This window comes from Aethalodelphis obliquidens, unplaced genomic scaffold (genome assembly GCF_003676395.1).
Source record: "Aethalodelphis obliquidens isolate GAN/ISIS:26980383/991018 unplaced genomic scaffold, ASM367639v1 scaffold21, whole genome shotgun sequence".
In the NCBI taxonomy this organism is placed as follows: domain Eukaryota; kingdom Metazoa; phylum Chordata; class Mammalia; order Artiodactyla; family Delphinidae; genus Aethalodelphis; species Aethalodelphis obliquidens.
This window is the reverse complement of record NW_020837965.1, coordinates 23,513,533-23,536,450: the sequence shown is the minus strand read 5'-3', so window position 1 is coordinate 23,536,450 and position 22,918 is coordinate 23,513,533. Positions and strand designations below refer to the sequence as shown.

The following is a 22,918-nucleotide window of genomic DNA, read 5'->3' as shown; positions in this document are numbered from 1 at the left end:
AGAAGAAGTAATACTGTATACTCACTGAGAGAAGCCTCCTTCAACAACCAGCAGGGAATATCAAAGAAGTTATGCTCCCTCTGGACAGCAAGTGAGAAATCATGTGCTTTATTTTGAAAGTGGTAGAAGTCCTAGCTTGTGAAAGACTGTATAATAACACAGCACAATTTTTTACTGCTTAAGGCAAGCATTTTTGGGGTAGAAATGCAGATACCATCATTTCTCTTCCCTTCTGCTCTCAACCTCCGCTCTCAAACCCAAAGTTCTGAAAATACAATGGTTCTTTGCCTTACACTACAGTTGCATTCAATGGTTTTTGCCTATTTAAACTAAATTTTAGACAAAATAAAATCTCTGCAAAGGGAGAACAGAGGGAAAATGGCCATCTTTCTTCTTATGGTTAGATAATAACGCTAAATGTAGTAAGTTACCACAGCATCTTTCTTTCATTATGTGATTTAAAACCAAGAATTGGTTTTCCAAAATTTTGCAGAAAAGATCTCAAACTTTTACAACTGAAAAAAATACTGGGACTTCCCTGGTGGTCCGGTGGAAGCCTCTGCGCTCCCAACGCAGGGGGCCCGGGTTCAATCTCTGGTCAGGAAACTAGATCCCGCATGCCGCAACTAAAAGATCCCGCATGCTGTAACGAAGACCCGGCACAGCCGGGTCCTATTTATAAATAAATAAATGAATAAGTAAATAAAAAGGAAAGAAAGAAAGAAAATACTAATCTGAGGGGAAGCTTGTACTCGTGACCCGAGATTTTCTGATGAGGTCATTTGCCATGACAGCCGGAGGGATTAACGCTAGATTAAAACGATTATCTACTCAACAAATACTCATTTGGAATCAATTTATACTGGGCTCTACGCTGAGCACTGGCAAATCAACATGGGACCAGGACTAACCTGGTTTTTGTCCTGCAAGGGGTGAGGTAATTGTGACAGATTGAGGTCACGCAACTTCAGTAATTAGGAAATACTCTTATCTTTGTCTAAAGACATCTTTGTAGCAAAAACCAAGGCATTTCCTAAGAAGGCTGGTGGCCTTAGAGAATTTGACAGACCAAAATAAGTTTTTTTTCTATCATCTGAAGCCAACTACCTGAGCCCAGAGGGGGGAATTGCAACACTTCTGATAAGAGAATAAGTACCAATTCACCTTCCTCTGTTCAACAGCATCAACTCCCATTTCTAGCTTGTTACAGAGATCACACTCAAAACCTGAATTTAACACATACATTTCAATGGATCTCAATGATAAAGAGTATATTAGAAAAAAAAAAAAAAAACAAAGCAGATTTAAATCATGTAAGTACCCGGCACTGACTTTGGTACTTTTACAAATGCTGTTATTTCTAATGAGTGCAACTATTTTTCTAAAGGACTATCAGCTGTTTGTTTGAAAGCCATAGATATGTACCATCCTACCTTCCAACTGGAGCAGAGCATTTTAAAAATAATGCTCTCTTTTTGTACCAGTTTTGTTCTTTCGATCTCTCTTCTCACAGCTTTGCTCTATTGTAAAGCTCTACTTAGGAGTGGAAAGAATGAGTGATTGTTTTGAGCCAGTGGAAATGTTATTCTATTGTCAGCTCCAGCATCCCCACCGAGGAAGGTATGACCCTACAATGTCTTCCCCGGATTTTCTGCCTTTTCTCCTTTCACTAATGGAAACAAAGCTTTTCCCAAGGATTCCAAATCACGCCCCCAATGGAAGTCTTAATTGGCAACACAAAGCACAACCCCTGGGTGCTGGACAATTTCCAAAGGGGATTTTGTTCTTTAGTACTAAGCTGAAAAAACCCCAGAGAAAAGAAAACAAACATATACCCATCCACACACCAGAGATGCCCCAGCTTGGTTAATTTGGAACTCTGATTACAGACAAATTCCTACATGATTATAAATGTATCTGAAATGGCTCGGAGGTTGTTTTAATCCTAACAGGCGGATTTCAAAATTCTCTAAGGAGAGATCTATAGGAACTTCGTCACAGAGTAATTATTATGTGCCACTGTTTGGGTTTCCAACTTCCAGACAGATGGGAATTCACATCCACCGAAGCCCACAAAAGGCAGAGGAACAAAATAAATGAATCACTATGCTTTACGCCGAAACACCAAGAGTCTCAGACAATCTAGAAAACCATGTATTTCTAGTTGGCTGCTGGACATGAGCTTATCAAATGAATAAAACTGATTATTTTGTAAATTAAAAAGAAAAGTCTACAAAGGCCTAAGAACATTTCTAGAAGGAAGGTTATTGTTTAAATGCTAACACACACACACACACACACACACACACGCACACGCACATACACATATATATAAAATATGATGGCTACCGACTATCTTCCCCCGCCACCATCCTTTCCTTCTAAGATAATATTGCTGAGGGCAAGCACTGTCCGTGAGCTCCTTCATACATGGCTGAAACGGGGGGCAGAGGACCCAGGCTTCTGCTCACAGCAAGGGGCCTGGTCCTGTAATGGGAGTTCAGGCCCTGCAGCCCCATATGAATGGGCAATTCTGTCTCTCAGAGTTGCAACTTGCTGCCAATCTCTGCTCAGTCACCCTCGCCCCTGCCTGCTACTCCTGTCAGCACCCTCAGGGGCATCTCAGAACATCAGTTTCTAAAGAGCATCACCCAGACAGGATGGGGAACACAAAAGGGATGGTTTCCAAAGAGCAATTATATCAAGCATTTTTTTATGAGTAGATGTAAGCGCTGACCTGGAAATCTTTGCAAGAAGCAGCCTATCACAGTGAAAGGATTGTGAGCTCTGGATCCAGACAGACCTGCGTTGGAGCCCAGGTTCTCTACTCACTTGATCCCAGGCAAGTTACTTCACTTCTTTGAGCGTCAGTTTACCCACTGGCAAAACAGGGATAATAATATCTACCTTGGAAGGTTGTTCTGAGGATCAGTGATAATGGTATTAAAAGCCTGATGCTTAGTACACTTTTATTATTAAAAGATAATTTCTATCATCATCACTGATTTAAAGAGGGCCCGAAGCACCATTAGGGCTCTTTGTCTTTTTCACATCCTGTGGGAAAGTATCAATTAGATTCTTCAGCAGAGCCTCACTCCTGTAGTCATCTGCATAAATCCCATCCCCCAGCCTTATCCTACCCTGAATCGATGTTTCAAATACTAGAACTCAAAACACAATTTGCCAGGGATTCTTAACAGTTGTGCCAATTAATCCTGCAAGGTCTAAGAAAACCATAAACAGTCTATTAAGTGAAGGATATTATTGTACTACATCAAAGTTACTTTGGATCAAACAGAGCCTTCCACAAAATCAAAGTGCAAGAATGCTTGACATATGCTCTCATGAAAGGAACTGAAAGCTGGAAATTGTATCTACATTTCAAATTTTACGTTTATGATTTTTTGCTCTGAAAAAAAATTTTCCTTTTACTTAAATGCCAAATATATAAAGAGATATAAATTTAAAAAGTGTATTTTCTTTAAGAATAAAGAAAAAGAATCTCATTTTTTCATTAACTACTTGCTACTTCAAAAAGTCAGTCTTGAAATTCAACAACTCGCTTTTAAACAGCCAATGAGTTAAAGAAGGAATCGCGAGAGAATTTTGAAAGTATCGAGAGACAAATGAAAACAAAAACAAAACATTCTGAAACTTGTGGGATGCAGAGAAGGCAGCGCCAAGAGGGAAGTTTACAGCTGTGGAAACACTTACATTAAAAAGAAGAAAGATCTGAAATCAACAACTTAACTTTATACCTCAAGGAAACAGAAAAAACCAAGAACAAATAAAGCTAAAAGTTAGCAGAGGGAAGGTAATAACAAAGATTACAGTAGAGATAAACAAAATGGAGAAAAGAAAAACAATAGAAAAAAAATCAGTGAAATCAAGAGTTGATTTTTGAAAAGATCAATAAAATTGCCAAATCCTCCATTAAACTGAGAAAAAGAGAGAAGACTCAAATAACTAAAATCAGAAACTAAAGAGGGACTATTACAACTGATGTCACAGAAATAAAAAGGATTATAAGAGACTACAATGAATAAATGCATGCCAACAAACTGAATAAACTAGAAGAAATGAATAAATTCTTAGAAACATACAGCCTATCAAGACTGAATCATGAAGTATTGAAAACTCTGAATAGACCTATAACTAGTAAGGAGATTGAAGCAGTAATCAAAACCCTCCCAACAAAGCAAAGCCCAGGACCAGATGGCATGACTCCAGAGTTCTACCAAACATTTAAAGAACTAATAGCAATCCTCCTCAAACTCTTCTAAAGACTAAAGGGGCAGTGGGGGCACATCCAATCTCATTCTAGGAGGCCAGCATTATTCAGATGCCAAAAAAAAAAAAAAAAAAGACGCAACAAGAAAAAATACACGCCAATAACTCTGATAAATAATGATGCGGAAATCAACAAAATACTACCAAACTGAATTTAACAGCACATTAAAAGGATTATACACCATGACCAAGTGGGATTTACACCTGTAATGCAAGGATGGTTCAACATAAGAAAATTGATATAATATTGTACATCACATTAAGAGAATGAAAGACAAAAACCACATGATCATCTAAATTGATGCAGAAAAAGCACCTGACAAAACTCAACACCCCTCATGATAAAAACACTCAAACTAGGAATAGAAGAAAACTACCTCAACATAGTAAAAACCATATATGAAATGCCCACAGTGAACACATACTCAATGGTGAAACACTCAACAGTGAAAGCTTTTCTCCTAAGGTCAGGAATAAGGCAACGATACTCAGTCTTATCACTATTGAACACAGTACTGGAAGTCCTAGCCAGAGCAATAAGACATGTAAAAAAATAAAAGGCATCCATGTTGGAAAGGAAGAAGTAAAACGATCTCTGTTTGCAGATGACATGATCTTAGGGAAAACCCTAAAGATTCCACACAAAAAAATGTTGAAACTAATAATTTCACCAAAGTTGCAGGATACAAAAACCAAAACACAGAAATCAGTTGTATTTCTATGCACTAACAATGACCAATCTGAAAAGGAAATTCAGAAAATAACCTCATTTATTATAGCATCAAAAAGTACAAACTACTTAGGAATAAACTTAACCAAAGAGGTGAAAGACTTGTAGACAGAAAACTACAAAACACTGCTGAAAGAAATCAAAGAAGATACAAAGAAATGGAAAGTCATCCTATTTTTGTGGGATTGGAAGACTTAATATGTTAAAATGTCTACAACTACCCAAAGTGATTTACAGATTCAATGCAATCCCTATCAAAATACCAATGGCATTTTTTGTAGAAATAGAAAAAAAAAATCCTAAAATTCATATGGAATCTAAAGGGACCCCGAATAGCCAAAACAATCTTGAAAAAGAAGAACAAAATTGGAGGACTCACATTTCCTGATTTCAAAATATACTACAAAGTAACAGTAATCAAGACAGTGTGGCACTGGAATAAAGACAGATAATATAGGCCAATGGAACAGGATAGAGAGCCCAGAAATAATCCCTTGCATGTATGGGCAAATGATTTTCAGCAAGGGTGCCAATACTACACAAGGGGGAAAGTCAGTTTCATCAACAAATGGTGTAGGGAAAACTGGACATCCACATGCAAAAGAATGAAGTTGGACCCTTACCTTATGCTACATACAAAAATTAACTTGAAATGTGTTAAAGACCTAGAACTATGAAACTCCTGGAAGAAAACATAGGGGGAAAGCTTTAGGACATTGGATTCAGCAATTACTTCTTGGATATGACACCAAATGTAAAAATAAACAAATGGGACTGCATCAAACTTAAAAACTTCTGTGCAAAGGAAACTATCAATAGAGTGAGAAAGCAATGTATGGAATAGGAGAAAATATTTGTGAATCATGTATCTGGTAAGGGATTAATATCCAGAATATATAAGGAACTCCTACAATTCAACAACAAAAAAATGAATAACCCAATTAAAAATGGGAAAAGGAATTGAATAGAAAAGTTTCCAAAAGATATATACAAGTTGCCAACAAGCATATGAAAAAGATGCTCAACATCACTAATAATAAGAGAAATGCAAACGAAAACCATAATGAGATATCACCTCACACCCATTAGAATGGCCACTATCAAGAACAGAAAATAACAAATGTGGGCAAGGATGAGGAGAAATTGGAACCCTTGTGCACTGTTAGTGGGAATGTAAAATGGTGCAGTCATTATGGAAAACATTATGGAGGTTCCTCAAAAAATTAAAAATAGAATTACCATATGACTCAGCAATCCCACTTCTGAGTATATATCCAAAAGAATTCAAAGCAGGATCTCAAAGAGATATCTGCACACCTATGTTGATTGCAGCATTATTCACAATAGCCAAGAGGTAGAAGAAACACTAACATCCATTGACATGAATGGATAAAGAAAAGGTGGTATACTGGGCTTCCCTGGTGGCGCAGTGGTTGAGAGTCCGCCTGCCGATGCAGGGGACACGGGTTCGTGCCCCGGTCCGGGAAGATCCCACATGCCGTGGAGCGGCTGGGCCTGTGAGCCATGGCCGCTGAGCCTGCGCGTCCGGAGCCTGTGCTCCGCAACGGGAGAGGCCACAACAGTGAGAGGCCCGTGTACCGCAAAAAAAAAACAAAAAAAAGAAAAGGTGGTATATACACACAATGGAATGTTATATAGACTTAAAAAAGAAGAAAATCCTGGGACTTCCCTGGTGGTCCAGTGGGTAAGACTCCATGTTCCCTGTGCAGGGGGCCCGGGTTCGATCCCTGGTGGGGGAGCTAGATCCTGCATGCTGCAACTAAGAGTCGGCATGCTGCAGCTAAAGATCCCGCATGCTGCAACTAAGACCTAGCGCAGCCTAAATAAATAAAAAAAATACAAAGCCACTTTAAAAAAAAAAAAGGAAATACTGTCACATGCTACAGTATGAATGAACCTTGATGATATTATGTTAAGTGAAATAAGTCAGCCACGAAAGGACAAATACTGCATGATTCCACTCATATGAAGTATCTAATGTAGTCAAATCATAGACACAGAAAGGAAAAAGGTGGTCACCAAGGGCTCTGAGGAGGATTTACTGTTGAAGAGATATATTGGGTTGGCCAAAAAGTTCGTTCTGGTTTTTCCTTCCCATCTTAAGGAAAAATTCGAACGAACTTTGTGGCCAATAAATAGTTTCAGTTCTGCAAGACGAAAAAGTTCTGGAGATCTGCTGTACAGAATATACTTGACACTACTGAACTGAACTGTACACTTAAAAATGGTTAAGATGGTAAATTTAATGTGACGTGGTTTTTACCACTATTAAAAAAAAAGAAGAAAGAAATGGTAACAGATGGCAACCTGAAACTTAAAAAGTCAGTGTCAATCTTATAACATCTAGATGAATAAAAGACAGTCCATATCTACTGCTGCCAATTAGAATCCAGAAGGTCATTTCATGTTGATTATAAATGAATGATTCAAAGAAGTATTAAAAAGGGATGAAATGAGGCTGAGAATTTCATTTTAAAGTTCTAAAAAGCCCTGCAAAACCAATTTTCTGAAAATTCACAAACAATAAGTACATGAAACTCTATCTGATGAAACACAATGCCAAGTTTGCTTGGCGAAGGATAAAGCTTTATGCATAAACACTATATATTTAAAAGATAAGACGGGGTTGTTACATTTTCATTCCGAGTCACGATGCAGCATTAAACCTACTCTCACCAGCCCAATGGGTATCCCAGCACACCGCAGAGCATACTCACACCCAGAATTCCCAGTGCACATAAAGCTCATGAGGTAGCATTGCAGAAAGAATTTCTTTAAGGTTTTTCTATGCTATATTCTTACCAGATAGTTCGTTTTTTTAGGGCATAAAAAATTAGAAAACTGGCCTGGCATATGAAATATACAATTTTAATATGACAACTATGAAATTATAGAAAATTAAGAGCAATCTATGCTCTATCTGACAAACATAAACATCTGAAGCTCCACTGTTAGGCATCATTTACAAGTACGAGCTTATCCAAATTTTACTGATAAAAATTTAAGCTCAGTACAGCAATCTGAATTTTGCTATATTCCAAGCATATTCATTTTTTATATAGGTTATATACTCCCACTTGTTTTTTCAAAAGAGAAGTTTAAGTAAAAACACAAAATGCTGCACTGCGGCTTTAGTGAATGAGATTTCAAAGACTATATGATTACAACAAAAAAAACGCAGACTAATAAATCGACATGGTTCCTGTTTTGGCAACACACCAAATATTGTGCTTTTATAAGCTTTAACTCAAAGGAGAAATTTTATTAAAGTGTCATATAAAAGAGTAATACTTATTTTAGCATCTGAGCCAGAACTGCTTTCAGAGTTCATGTAAGGTGCTTCTTGCCTACCTTTTGGCTGTGGCAGGTACAGCGGTTTCTTTCCTGGCCCCCGAAGGGGCTGGCAGGGAGCCACTGGCTTTCTTTGGTACCACAGTGCCGTTGTTGACGGTGGTTCTTAAAGGCAAGGTCTGCACCAGTGGTCTTGCTGTAAGACAAGCAGAAAAGGCAATCAGAACTTTCGCCTTTTCAAGGGAACTCCTTACAGGACTTAAAATAATGTAGAAAGAAAAAGGACGTCCATTTCAAATGCTAGCAGAATCGACAAAGGTGCAAAGACAACGGAGCTTTTCAACAATGGTGCTGAAACAATGAACCCAGACACCAACCTCAGGCCTTACACAAAAATTAACTCAGAAGGGACCACGGGCCTATGTGTGAAATGCAAAACTAAAACTTCTAGATGAAAATATAGGAGAAAAATCTGTGTGACCCTGCGTTTGGTGATGGGTTTTTAGATACAATACCAAAAGCACATCCATGAAAGAAAAAATTGATATCTTGGACCTCATTAAAATTAAAACAACAACAAAACTTTTGCTCTGTAAAAGACATCATTAGGAGGATGAAAAGACAATTTATAGACTGGGGGAAATATTTGCAAATCACATATCTGATAAAGGACTTGTATACAGAATATAAAAAGAACTCTTAAAATTCAACAATAAGAAAATGAATAGCCCAATTTAAAAAATGTGCAAAAGATCTGAACAGAAACCTCACCAAAGAATATATACAGATGGCAAATAAGCATATGAAAAGATGCTCAACATCTTTTATCATTAGGGAAATGCAAATTAAAACAATAATGAGATATCTCTATTACACCTATGAGGATGGCTAAAATCCAAAACACAGACAACATACCAACTGCTGGCCAGGACGCAGAGCAAGAGGAACTCTCCTTCATTCCTGGTGGGAACGCAAAATGGTACGGCCGCTTTGGAAGACAGCTTGGCGGTGCTTACAAAGTTCAGGCTCATAAATTCTACCATAGGATGCAGTAATTGTGCTTCACACTAAGCATTAACCCAAATGAGTTGGAAACTTATGTCTACACAAAACTTTCGTTTAATATTTATAGCAGCTTTATTTATAGCTGTGAAAACTGGAAGCAACCAAGATGTCCTTCAATTGGTGATGGATAAACAGACTGGGGTCCCTCCAGACGATGGAATAGGATTCAGTGATGACAGGAATGAACCAATCCACACGACCATGGGTGAGTCTTAAATTCATATTGCCAAGCGAAAGAAGCCAGTCTGAGAGGCTCTATACTGCAAGATTCCATTTAAAGTGACATTCTACAAAAGGGTAAACTATAGCGACAGAAAGTGGATCAGTGGTTGCCAGAGACTGGAGGCGGTGTCACTAGGTGAAGCACAGAGATTCTTCAGGTGGTAAATCGTAGTGGTGGGTGTGTGATGCTATGCATTTGTCAAAACCCACAGACCCTTACAGCACAAAGAGTAAACCTTAATACACGCAAATACCATAACAGTCAATAGGAGATGGGGGAACCCCATGACGGAATGCAGACTGTGACAAAAGAATCTAACTGCGTTACAAACATGCAACGTAACCTCACGGAAGGGGCTGGAGAGGAAAGGTGCAGACAAAGTGATTCTGGTAATGAGCAGAGACTGGAAGACTACAAAAGGAACTGCACATAAGCACTGTATTCTAGTTGGTAAAGTTGTTTCCCACAGGGCCATAAGGTAGGAGCCAGGCTTCTCACTGTTGGAGAGGGAGGTTACAGACCAGCAAGGGGGGAAGGCTAGAATGAACCAGGTGGAATGGAGAAGAGGAGACATCAGTGTGAACTCATGTCTAGCTTAACAGAGACAAAGACACACAGAGACGTAATTACAGGTAAGTCTGTGTACACGGGTTGTATAAACACATCTATTTCCCAGCTCTGTCTGCTGAGAGACCCAGGGCCCAAACCTGGGTTCCTAATACCAATCTACAGCAAAAGGAACCAGGGCTCCTTGGGGAAGCACCTGAATCCAGGGCTGAGACAGGGACTATCCAACATGAGCCCGGAGCATCTTATGGTGCCAGAAAGTAAGGAAGTGCTCACAGAACCCACACTGACGGGGGGTGTGGCAAAGGGACCCAGGAGCCAATGGGAAGAGCCAAAGCCGCAACAATGTGGGCAACAGAATAAATAAAGTAGTGCTGGGTTATACCCCCAACTATCACATAAATATCCACAGGTCCACACTGATATAAATGCACGATGGAATAAACGCATGAGGAGGACAAACCCCCAGGCAGAAGAATTCTGAATGACTTATGTACATACTTTGTCCTTGAGGTGGTGGGGCACATTCTCCACTCCTTCTGTGTGGGCTGTGCGTAGTGACTTCCTTCTAAACCACGCGGTGCGGAGGTGTGGCGAGAAGGAGAAACCTGACCAACGCATCTCAGGTGATCACGGTCAATGTCAACAGTGGTAAGTCATGTTCACAGGACACGTCCTTGGTAGATGTGATGAGAACGGTACCTGACCTCTGTGGTCTTCCTCCCTAAACCCAGCCCTAGTCTGATCGTGAGAAAAACATCACACAAACCCAAACTGAAGGACAGTCGATGGATGACCTAAGCGGTACTCCTCAGAACTGTCAAGGTCTTCAGCAGCAAGGAAAACGTGAGAAACTGTCAGTTCAGAGGAGCCTCAGGAGGCACCATGACTAAATATAACCCCAAATGGGATCCTGGGACCAAAAAAGGACATAAGGGATAAACTAAGGAAATCTGAATAAAGTATGCCCCTCGATTGATAATAATGTATCAATATCGTCCCATTAGTTGTGACAAATGCGCCATGCTAATATAAGATGTTAACAGTAGGGGAAACCGGGTGCAGGAGATACGGGAACCGTCTGTATTCTGCCTGCAACGTTTCTGTAAATCTAAAACTACTCTAAAATTAAAAGTTTATTTTAAAATGCTAGCAGAATTAATTTTGTTCATCCCAGAATTAAATCTACCTCAGCGCAGGCTCTTAAAAACACGACCAGTGACAAAACTGCCTAGAATGTCAAAATTTTAATATACTGAAACTTTTCAGTCCCTAAAGCTGAGGGCCAGACTACCTTTTTTTTTTAATTGTGAAAGAGTTTAAAAAGCCACAGTCAGGCCCCTCCAACCAGAGCAGAACACCCTTCTTCACTCTCTCCAAGCTCTCTCTTTCTTCATCCCCTGAACACTGCTCCAGCCAAGGGCCTAGACCAGTGCTCAGAGCTAATATTCCACAGTGAAAATACCACAGTTCCAAAACAGAGATCCTGAATCTTTCCTAACACACACAATCTGCTCCCCGTGCTGAGGTCCACTCTCTGCCGGGACAGAACCCTTCCCAAGTAGGAAGAAATGCCATCCTCACCTCATCTCTATCTCCTCTTTCTACTTCACCTACCATTTCAGTCTCCATTCTGTCTTTTTTCTTTAAATACATGTACTGTGTTAGTGTCCTCCCCGAAATTCAGTGTCTTTGCAGATGTAATTGGTTAAGATGAGGTCATGCTGGATTTGGGTGGGCCCTGAATCCAATGACTCGTGTCCTTTTAAGAAGCCCATGTGTATATATGTACATATAATGGAATACTACTCAGCCATGAAAAAGAATGAAATAATGCCATTTGCAGCAACACGGATGGAACTAGAGATGATCATGCTAACTGAAGTAAGTCAGACAGAGAAAGACAAATATCATATGACAACACTCATATGTGGAATCTAAAATATGACACAAATAAACTTATCTGCGAAACAGAAACAGACTCACAGACATAGAGAAGAGACTTGTGTTTGCCAAGGGAAGGAGGGGCGGGGGAGGGATGGATTGGGAGTTTGGGATTAGCAGGTGCAAACTATTATATATAGAATGGATAAACAAGGTCCTACTGTATAGCACAGGGAACTATATTCAATATCCTGTGATAAACCATACAGAAAAGAATATGAAAAAGAATGGCATTGACATATATACACTACCAAATGTAAAACAGATAAGCTAGTGGGAAGCAGCAGCATAGCACAGGGAGATCAGCTCGGTGCTTTGTGACCACCTAGAGGGGTGGGATAGGGAGGGTGGGAGGGAGGGAGACTCAAGAGGGAGGAGATATGGGGATATATGTATATGTATAACTGATTCACTTCGTTATAAAGCAGAAACTAACACACCATTGTAAAGCAATTATACTCCAATAAAGATGTTAAAAAAAAGACTAGTAATACAAAAAAAGAAAGAATGTATGTATATGAATAACTGAATCACTTTGTTGTACAGCAGAAATTAACACAACATTGTAAATCAACTATCCTTCAATAAGATAAATTAAGGGGGAAAAAAGAGGCCCAGGTGAAGATGCATAAGGAGGAGCTCGCCACGTAAGGACAGAGGCAAGAGACTGGAGTGGCACATCCTCTAGCCGAGGCCAGACAGCAGCCACGAAGCCCGGCAGCAGGCATGGACCAGTTTCTCCCTCAGAGCCTCCAGGAGGGACAATGCTGCCAGCACCCTGATTTCAGCCCAGTGGCACTGACTTCAGGCATCTGGTCTCCAGAACGGTGAGGGAATCAATTTCTGTTTGTACTAACTCACAACAGAGGCCCTAGGCAGTGACTACAGTATGCATATCAGCTTGCTGGGCGTCTTTCAATCCACCGATTTTCTTGTTCCCACCACGCACCCAGGCGCTCCAACATCCACCCCCCCACCCCCAACAAGCAAATCCTGCCTCATTCCCACCTCCTTAGCTTGTTTCTGTGGAGAAGAATCCCCTGGAGTTAAAATACAGATCGCTGGGCCCCATCCCCAGATTCAGGAGGTCTGGGGCAGAGCCTGAGACTCTGCATTTCTAACCAGTTTCCGGGTTGCTGCCGCTGCTGCTCTAGGGACCACACTTTGAGAACCACTGGTCGGTGCCATCCTCCAGCTTCGAAGGGCCTCTCCTCGTTAGCCCAGGCCTCCTTGGCTGTCCCGCTCTCATCTTCTGTCACACGTCAGTCTGTATCTCACAAATGAGTGCCTGATTACGGACTGCTGTTTCAGGCGGGCTAGCCTTACTTCCCCAGTTAGAGCGGGTGCACACATCGTGCTGGGGGAGGGCATCACCTAGATCCTTCTCCGTGTGCTTGGGGAGTGGACTGGACTCCACACCGAGCCCCAGGCTTACTGCCCCGTCTCCCAGGCTGACAGCAGCACAGCTATAGCTAATCCCATGCCTGCAGGGCCAAGGGGAGGGAGGTCACCAGACCCTAAGAGGAGAGACGCTGCTGGGGGAGCAGCAGCTGCATCCAGGGGGTGGGGACACAGCCAAGCCGAGGGGCCCCATGTGGAAGGAGTCGGGGGTGGATCCTCTGACCACACTCTCCCTCCTTCCAGTCCCCAGCTAGGGATCCCCTGCTCAAACCTCACTGGAGCAGAGAGCGGTGTGGTCCATACAGCTCAGCTGCCGGGGCAGAGAGCTGGCTGGAGGAGGGTAAGGAAAGGGCCTGGAGGGGCCGATGGAAGATGCCTGGCCCCCAGCTTCTCTCCGGCACCTGGGCCAGGACCTGTCTCACCCACTTACATGCCCACCAAACCAGGCCGGGCAAGCCTCCCCCGGGTCCCTGCTCCCCGGGCGAGCCTCCCCGGGCTCCCAGGGACCTGGGCTCCCCTGGTCCCTGCTTTGCCGCTGTCCTCACATTGTTTATTCCTGTCCACTCCATTGCCCGGGGGCTCCACGACGGCAGCAGCCCCTGTGATGCTGACACAGAAGGTGTTCAACATGCATTTGTTGATCAGACTGCACTAAATTTCGAGAACAAAGACCCCACTTTCAAGAAAAGGCATTGTGTTGCCATTTCTGAGTCACTGTTTTTTTTTTTTGTTTTTTTTTTGCGGTACGCGGGCCTCTCACTGTTGTGACCTCTCCCGTTGCGGAGCACAGGCTCCGGACGCGCAGGCTCAGCGGCCATGGCTCATGGGCCCTGCCGCTCCGCGGCATGTGGGATCTTCCCGGACCGGGGCACGAACCCGTGTCCCCTGCATCGGCAGGCGGACTCCCAACCACTGTGCCATCAGGGAAGCCCCACTGTTGTTGTTTTTTTTGTTTTTAATTTTATTTTTTGGCCATGCCACACGGCATGCGGGATCCTAGTTCCCCGACTAGGGATCAAACCCTCACCCCCTGCAGTGGAAGCACGGGGTCTCAACCACTGGACCCCCAGGGAAGTCCGTCTGAGTCACCGTTTTTTATCTTTCCTTGAGTCATAATTTCAAACTTCAGTTTCATAATAATCCAGTATTGTCCTTCTCCCCAAAAAGGAAATGGGACTTTTTTAAAGCCCATAAAAAGAACATCAATTGCATGCAATGGGCCTTCTCAGAGGGCATAATAAACCTTACACATTAAACTATAACAGAGTAGCATCAAAAGCAAACAGAACTGTTAAAATTGTAATGAGAAATCATAAAAGAAAAATAGTGGATATGGAGAGGAAGCGGGGAGAAGGAGGGAGCGGGGGATGGCGGCCACACTTGGAGTGACAAGAAGTTGAAAGGTTCTCATTTTGGCAACATCCAATCACCACTACATCCTTATGTTGATAATATCTTTGGCTTTTCGTCACCACTGACTTTTTAAATAGCATCACGACTACACCAATATGCGTGCTAAATACCTATTTTGCACACGACATCTCGTCAGGTCTCTTTCATGTTTCCGTATCTAAACATGATTAGCCACTCAAGGAAAAAATGCTGCCACCATAAAGAAAAGTTTTGGAAGAAAAGAGTATCTCCTAATGTCCAATCTGAACAGGTACTACCTTGGATCATGAAGGCAGCAGGACACAAGAACAGCCATAATGAGTCATCTTTCAGACAAGCGATCTCAGAAACTGCAGAAGAGAAACAGCACCAGGGAAGGTTCAAACACAATTTCCTGCTGATCAGGTGCTAAGATGAATGGATCCCTGGCTTTGAGATGACACCAAGATATGAGACGTTCTTCCAGTTCATTAAAGGCTTTTTAAAAATAATTATTTTAATTGTTCTTAGGGGCAAAACATAGACACACAGCACTGAAAGGAGAATTTCTCAAAATAAAAGGAGAATGAGTGATACATGATATATGTTCAGAATGCATTCATTGGAAGGGATGTCGGGATGGTGGGAGGAGCACAGAGGAACAAAGGGCAAAGAGTCTTGAGTTAGGACCCACTCATTCTCAACTCGGCTTTATTACGTAGCCTTGGGCAAGTCACCTTTCCAAGCCTTGGCTCCTTTGTAAAATAGGATAACAGTGCCCACCTTGCAGGGCTGCTGTGAGGTTTTGGAATGAGGAGTGGCAAGCTGCACAGTGCCCTTCGTGGAGCAGCACGTAAAAGGTGGCAGCTATTACCCCACGGCCACGCCCAGATGACGAAATGCTCTGTTTTGGACACCGGGATGCAATCTCGTAGCTTGAATACAATGTGAGAAACATTAAATGCAGGATTTCAGTTATGAGCAAAGGTCCCTGAGGCAGAATCAGGTCCAGTGAGTGTCCCCACTGCATCATCCCGCGCACACACGGAGGGGTCGAGGAAGACCCCAGACAGTTCTCATCCCCCAAACGGTTGCTTTCCTCCTCGTGCCCAGGCAAAGTGAGAGGGGGGAGGAGAGCGCAGAAGGAGCTCAGGTCTGGGAGTCGGGGGCCAGGGCGTGAATTCCAGTGTGTCCTCGACTGGCAGTGCGACTGCAGGCAAGGCCCTCTGGGCCCCATTTCCCTAACCCATAAAGGAAAGACTTCAGTCTATAAATGCTCTAAGGGTGGCTCTTCGTGCTCTGAAATCTATGATCCTAATTCACGTGAGAAGAGTGTTCAGGAGAGAAACACCCAAGTTTCTGTGGGACTTTTCACACTGCGTAAGTTCCTTTAGACCCACCAATCCACCAGAAGTGAAGGAGAGGAGCCACTGAAGTGGACAGGCCTCGTCAGAGGGACAGATGCAGTCACATGCACAGTGTTCATGGCCCCCAGTTTCCTGTTACCGTGCGTACTATTTAATATAAGGTCCCCATAAAGTACCTCAAGTTAACATCCCTGAAAAATGACGCCAGGGCTTCCCTGGTGGCGCAGTCGTTGAGGGTCTGTCTGCCGATGCAGGGGACATCGGTTCTTGCTCCGGTCCGGGAAGATCCCACATGCCGCGGAGCGGCTGGGCCCGTGAGCCATGGCCACTGAGCCTGCACCTCTGGAGCCTGTGCTCTGCAACGGGAGAGGCCACGGCAGTGAGAGGCCCACGTACCGCAAAAAAAAAAAAAAAAAAAAAAAATGACTCCAGAGTGTGGGAACTGAAAATCTCTAACATGGGACATCCCTGGCAGTCCAGTGGTTAAGACTTCGCCTTCCAGTGCAGGGGGTGCGGATTCAATCCCTGGTCAGGGAGCTGAGATCCCACCTGCCTCGTGGCCAAAAAAAAACCCCAAAACATAAAACAGAAGTAATATTGTAACAAATTCAATAAAGACTTTAAAAATGGTCCACATCAAAAAAATCTTTAAAAATCTCTAACAAAGGTATTCAGAACCTCAGGTCTAAAGCATTCACAAGTATGCCTGAAATAACAAGGTTTCATCTTTCTAAACAGGAGGATTGGAATACTCAGACTTCCATGAAGTACTATCTGTGGCAATATATTTCCAAAACTACAGTTGATGTAAATATAGAAATTCAAGTATAGGTAGTCAAGTCTACTAATGCTTATTATTATGATACTGTCATAATCTTAAGATGAAGAAATCCTTTTAACTTACATTAATAACTCAGGGTGCAATATTTGATAAGTAAAACTTTCCATTAGGTTTCACAATAAATCCTTTTTTTTTTTTTTTTTTGCGGTACACGGGGCTCTCACTGATGCAGCCCCTCCCACTGCGGAGCACAGGCTCCGGACGCGCAGGCCAAGCGGCCATGGCCCACGGGCCCAGCCGCTCCACGGCATGTGGGGTCCTCCCGGACCAGGGCACGAACCCACGTCCCTTGTATCGGCAGGCGGACTCTCAACCATTGCGGCACCAGGGAAGCCCCACAATAAATTTAATTATGCAAAGCATGACCACATATGTGATTATGTGTAGAAATTCAAAGTTTAACTTTAACACACCTGACCATTATGAACCCAGAATTCCTAAGTATCTACTTCGAAATTGAGAAGATGTCTATACTTGGAATTGGAGAAGGCAACTTGCTTTCGCTAAATTGTCAGACAAAGTAGATAATTACTTATGTGCTGGGGAAGGTTCCCGTCACTAATACCTAGCAATATTACAGATGCATTTATCCTTGGATCCAGCAATCCCACTTCCAGGAACCTATCCTAAAGATATACTGGCAAATAAAAAGAAACAAAATTGAGACATTTGTAGTGAGGTGGATGGACCTAGAGTCTGTCATACATAGTGAAGTAAGTCAGAAAGTGAAAAACAAATACTGTATGCTAACACATATATATGGAATATAAGAAAAAAAAAAAAAGGTCATGAAGAACCCAGGAGTAAGATGGGAATAAAGACACAGACCTACTAGAGTATGGACTTGAGGATATGGGGAGGGGGAAGGGTAAACTGTGACAAAGTGAGAGAGTGGCATGGACATATATACACTACCAAACGTAAAATAGAAAGCTAGTGGGAAGCAGCCGCATGGCACAGGGAGATCAGCTCGGTGCTCTGTGACCACCTAGGGGGGGGGATAGGGAGGGTGGGAGGGAGGGAGACGCAAGAGGGAAGAGATATGGGAACATATGTATATGTATAACTGATTCACTTTGTTATAAAGCAGAAACTAACACACCATTGTAAAGCAATTATACTCCAATAAAGATGTTAAAAAAAAAAAGATATACTGGCAAAAATAAAAAATGCCATACACACAAGGCCAATTATTTGTAAAACAAAAGACCACCCATAGGGAGTGGCACATGCCCACTTTTTTCTACTTTTATATGCATTTCAACATTTTCATAAGACAACGTTTAAAAACAATCTTTCTCAGTCTCTGAAAAACTGAATATACCTACCAAGCCTTTTCTATAAATTACTAACGAACACCTATTTAAACTGGGGAAGGCAATTAAAGAGGAAAATGGAAGAAACTATAGCATGTTCTGTCTAAAAGAAAGCACAAGTTATTTTCTGTAATTAGCCAATTTGTAAGGAGAAAGATAAGGAGAAAGCACAGTAGACCAGAGAGAGGGAAAAATTGCTAATTTGGTTAACCAGGATAAAGAACTAAGTTAAATATTCATTAAGTTCATTCACTGCAAAGAACTTAAAGTTTTTTCATTTGTTAGTTGCACCTAGCTAATAAGATTTGTGAAAGGACTATGATACAATATTTGATACAATTATACGCTGAATGTCATTTGTTGTATTTGGGACACTTTGCAAATCAAATTAAACCTTGAAAAAAAACTCATTTCAAGTCACATCCTTATTCATTCCTTAAATATTTGGTTTGATTTGAATAATGCTAATTTAAATAATACTGCTAAGAGGCTTAAGCACAGCCAAGCAACACAGATGGCAGAAAGAAAGGACGTTCAGCCAGGCCCTAGGGTCTAGTCCCAGATTTTCCATAACCAGCTGTGTAACCTGGGGCAAATTATTCCATCTCCTAGAGGCTGCTTTCTCATCTGTAAAATGGGCACAATAATACCTACCTCAAAGGGTTGTGGAGAGGTAAAATGAGCTAATACATACAAAGTATCTATTGCAAAGGCCTGTACCCACCCAATTAATAAATGGTAGCCACGAGAATTATTATGACTGTCAGGGTTAAGTGTTAATATAGCAGAGGCTACTTAAAGACAACCTGCAAGGCTTCCCCTGGTGGCACAGTGGTTGAGAGTCCGCCTGCCGATGCAGGGGACATGGGTTCGTGCCCCGGTCCAGGAAGATCCCACATGCCGCGGAGCGGCTGGGCCCGTGAGCCATGGCCGCTGAGCCTGCGCGTCCGGAGCCTGTGCTCCGCAACGGGAGAGGCCACAACAGTGAGAGGCCCACGTACCGCAAAAAAAACCCCAGGAAAACAAAACAAACAAACAAAAAAAGGCAACCTGCAGTCAGCTTTCAACACCAGTTGCAGAGACTAAATTCTGAGACCAGATTTGGATGTCCTGGAACAACAGGACTGTCTTGCTTGCCAGCATCTCCAGCTGAAGGTTTTTGCTTATATTTATTCACTCTCCGATCTGTTAATTAATGGGGTTATTAATATAAAGAACAGAAAAGTTTGCAAAAGGTGCATTCAAGTTTTTTAAAAGGCAAGCTGCCAAAGACAGTCTGAACTCCCAAGCAAAATCGAAAATGAGAAACAGGAACTCTTGCTGGTTAATGCATAGTGAAGCAGACCATCCCCACATACATGGGACAATGAGTATATTTTAACCTACGTTTTACACTGAAATCCTGTAACACTCCCCTAGCACTGAAATGGAAATTAGCCGTGCATGTCTACAGTGGATCTATTATGAATTTAACTCCACACCATGACTCCTTCTCTTCTTTTTTTAAAAAAATTTATTTATTTTTGGCTGCATTGGGTCTTCATTGCTGCTGCACGCAGGCTTTCTCTAGCTGTGGCGAGTGGGGGCTGCTCTTTGTTGCGGTGCGCGGGCTTCTCATTGCAGGAGCTTCTCTTGTTGTGGAGCACGGGCTCTTCAGCAGTTGTGGCATGTGGGCTCAGTAGTGGCTTGTGGGCTCTAGAGCGCAGGCTCAGTAGTTGTGGTGCACGGGCTTAGTTGCTCCGCGGCAAGTGGGATCTTCCCAGACCAGGGATCGAACCCGTGTCCCCTGCATTGGCAGGCGCGTTCTTAACCCCTGCTCCACCAGGGAAGCCCCTCCTTGTCTTCTTGAGAACGCACATGAGCACGCTCCAGCCTCCGGACATTTGCTCTGAGCTCTGCTATTGACCTTGGTGCAGTGAAGATCAGCTTCAGTGGTAAGAAAGGAGTCATTTTAAAACACAAATTCCTTCTGCTTATTAAAGAATACACACCAAAGAGCGTTTAGAAATGAAGTAAAAGTATAAAAAAGAAAAAAAAAATCATCATCCTCCCACTCAGAAAAAAAGAAAGATAACTCTTGGTATACTTCTCTCCATTCTTCTTTGCATAGATTTTGTCTATTTAGTTGAAAAATACAACATATCCAGTTTTATATCCTGATTCTGCCTTTTAATATAATACACAAGCACCTTTCCTGTTGTTACCGGGAACACAAACATTTTTAAAGATTACATGGCTTTCCATCATACGAGGATCCACAGTTTTCTGGCCACGCCCCTATTGCTTGCTTTTGCTTAACTGTTTCCTACACAATTTTTCTCCAATATACGTAATTCTGCAAGGAACTCCCTTGTTCCTCACACGTTTTTCTGTATTTACACTCAGAATAGCAAAAAAATGGTGTCTGTTCACTGCACTCTGTGCCCCCAGTCCAACCACAACACTGAAAAAACTTTAATATCGGCAAGAATTTTAAGAATACAGGCCTCCAGAAACTGTTCGATTCTCCTTTCTCCACTGTACGGTAGCCCAAGTTCAGTATAATTAGAACACCCCAAATCTTCCTATCTGAAAGTAAATCCCACCCAAACAAAGCAAACTTTGCAGGCTGAGGTTCTCTACGGTCGAGATGCATGACAAGGCAACAAGTTCTTCATATGTCTTTTTTTTTTTTAATAACAAAAGCAAAGGAAAAGGAGAATAGCAATCCTAAAACCCAGGGCAGTATCGCTGGGTTAAAAAGAGACGGAAAATTAGCACAAAAAGCCAATCCCGGGCACAGAAAAGGGTTACCAAGAAAAGGTAGCGTCTGAGACATAACTCTGTCTCTATAAACTGTGTGTCCACAGGCCTCGCACTTTACAGGGTTGGCCACAATCTTTCCTCTGTTTCAGGAGGCCTCGAACTTGATCTGTTAGTGAATTATCTTCATGAGACTGCAGTTCTCACTGGTGCACTAGTTAAGCCATATGAAGAATGATGATAAAGTAAGTGAAAGTTTAGATGTCAGAACACCTTTCTTCATAAGTGAAGTACCGTCGTGAAAAGGATAAGAGTTATTATCCGTGGTCTCCCAGGCAATGACTAAGGCCAGTGAGTGGACACTGCAGTCTAACGGTTCAGGATGGCTGCAGAGGGGACGTTGTGCTCGCCACGCACTTCCTTTAAGCTGACCCACACGGACGCTCACTGCCTTCCGAGGCAGCCTGTTTCTCTGTGGCACAGCCGTCCCTGTCCCTGGGCAAACGGCACAAAGATGTGCACCAGAAGCTCGAAACCCTGAGCCCTAAGCTTCTGACAATTAACCTTGGGGGAAAAAATCATGTGATATTTAAAAATTAGAATGCCACGTGTCCAGGCTACTTCAAGCCTGTGTTAGGATGGCAATCCCAAAGAATGGCAAATGATAATAATAATGCGGCCTTCTAAGAACCAAAGGAGGCTTGTCTCAAAGCTGTCTTGTCTGAATATCCCCTAACTAAGCCACGGCTATGGAGTGCCAGCTGTCCAGATAGGGGTGTACATACCGTGCCAACATGGCACTGTCTGAAAGAGAAGCAGCGACCCAGGGCTTCTTATGGAATCACTCCCCCTTCTCCCCTCTGCTCCCACCACCCTCTAACTGCATATGAAGTAGGGGGGCCCACAGCCCACTGAATTCAGGGCACGCCGCTCACCAGCTCTCTTACAATCTTTTTTCTGTTTCTTGGTGTGACTTTGGCTCTCGTGCTTTGGTTTATTTTCACTTTTGAAAATAATGTTATAAAGAAACATCAGATCTAACTATGAAAAAAAGTTAAAAGTTTCCAAAATTCAAACTTTACTCTCGATCAAGAAAATAAGACTCCTGGGCAGTCCCCTGGTATTATTTTTCCCCCTCCTTTTTCTAAAAATAGAAGTTTTAGAAGCCTGGAGTTGGATATAAAGCAGCGACTTCAAATGTACCCTTTAGGATAGGTAGTCATCAGATTTATTTTTGGAAAGCCGAGTAGGTCAAGAATACCTAGAATAACCTGGTTTCTATTTAAAACACCCTAATTGCTTTGTAACTTAGGAGAAAAAGATTATTTAAAAAGATTATTCAAAATGTAGACATCGCCCAGTGTGTATATCTCACATGGAGCTGGTGATAGTTATCCTGAAGGACAAGGAAATAGATTTCTTTCCATAAACGTGTGAAAATGTATCCAAGACCAGAGAAAAAACTAACATATGCAACATCAAGACAGTACCCTCTCCTGACTCCAAGGAAAAGATGGTAACTGTGAAATAATTTGTTAAATCCAAACAAAATAAGAAAGTTAATTTTAAGGGGACATTTACATGCCGCAGACTCAAAATGTTTTAACTAAAGGAATTTTACAGCCAAGATGAATTCTGTTTCCTAGAGTTAGCCATGAGGAAAAGCCGTTCTGGCAAAAGATGAGCAATGCATACTGGTTGGAAGCAGACGTCAGGGCACTAACTAGGAGAGAAGCTTTTACGAGGCGT

The 22,918-nt window shown here is 42.3% G+C and overlaps 1 protein-coding gene across 3 annotated transcripts in view; it reads right to left on the bottom strand.

The window, feature by feature from the left end:
- The window catches only part of EML1 (EMAP like 1), a 143,332-nt gene that overhangs the window by 59,188 nt on the left and 61,226 nt on the right, over positions 1-22,918 (bottom strand). For all 3 annotated transcript variants that reach the window (XM_027120555.1, XM_027120556.1, XM_027120557.1), the window contains one exon: positions 8,393-8,528. In XM_027120555.1, coding sequence (XP_026976356.1) covers positions 8,393-8,528 — 136 coding nt within the window. The remainder of the gene's footprint in view (positions 1-8,392; positions 8,529-22,918) is intronic.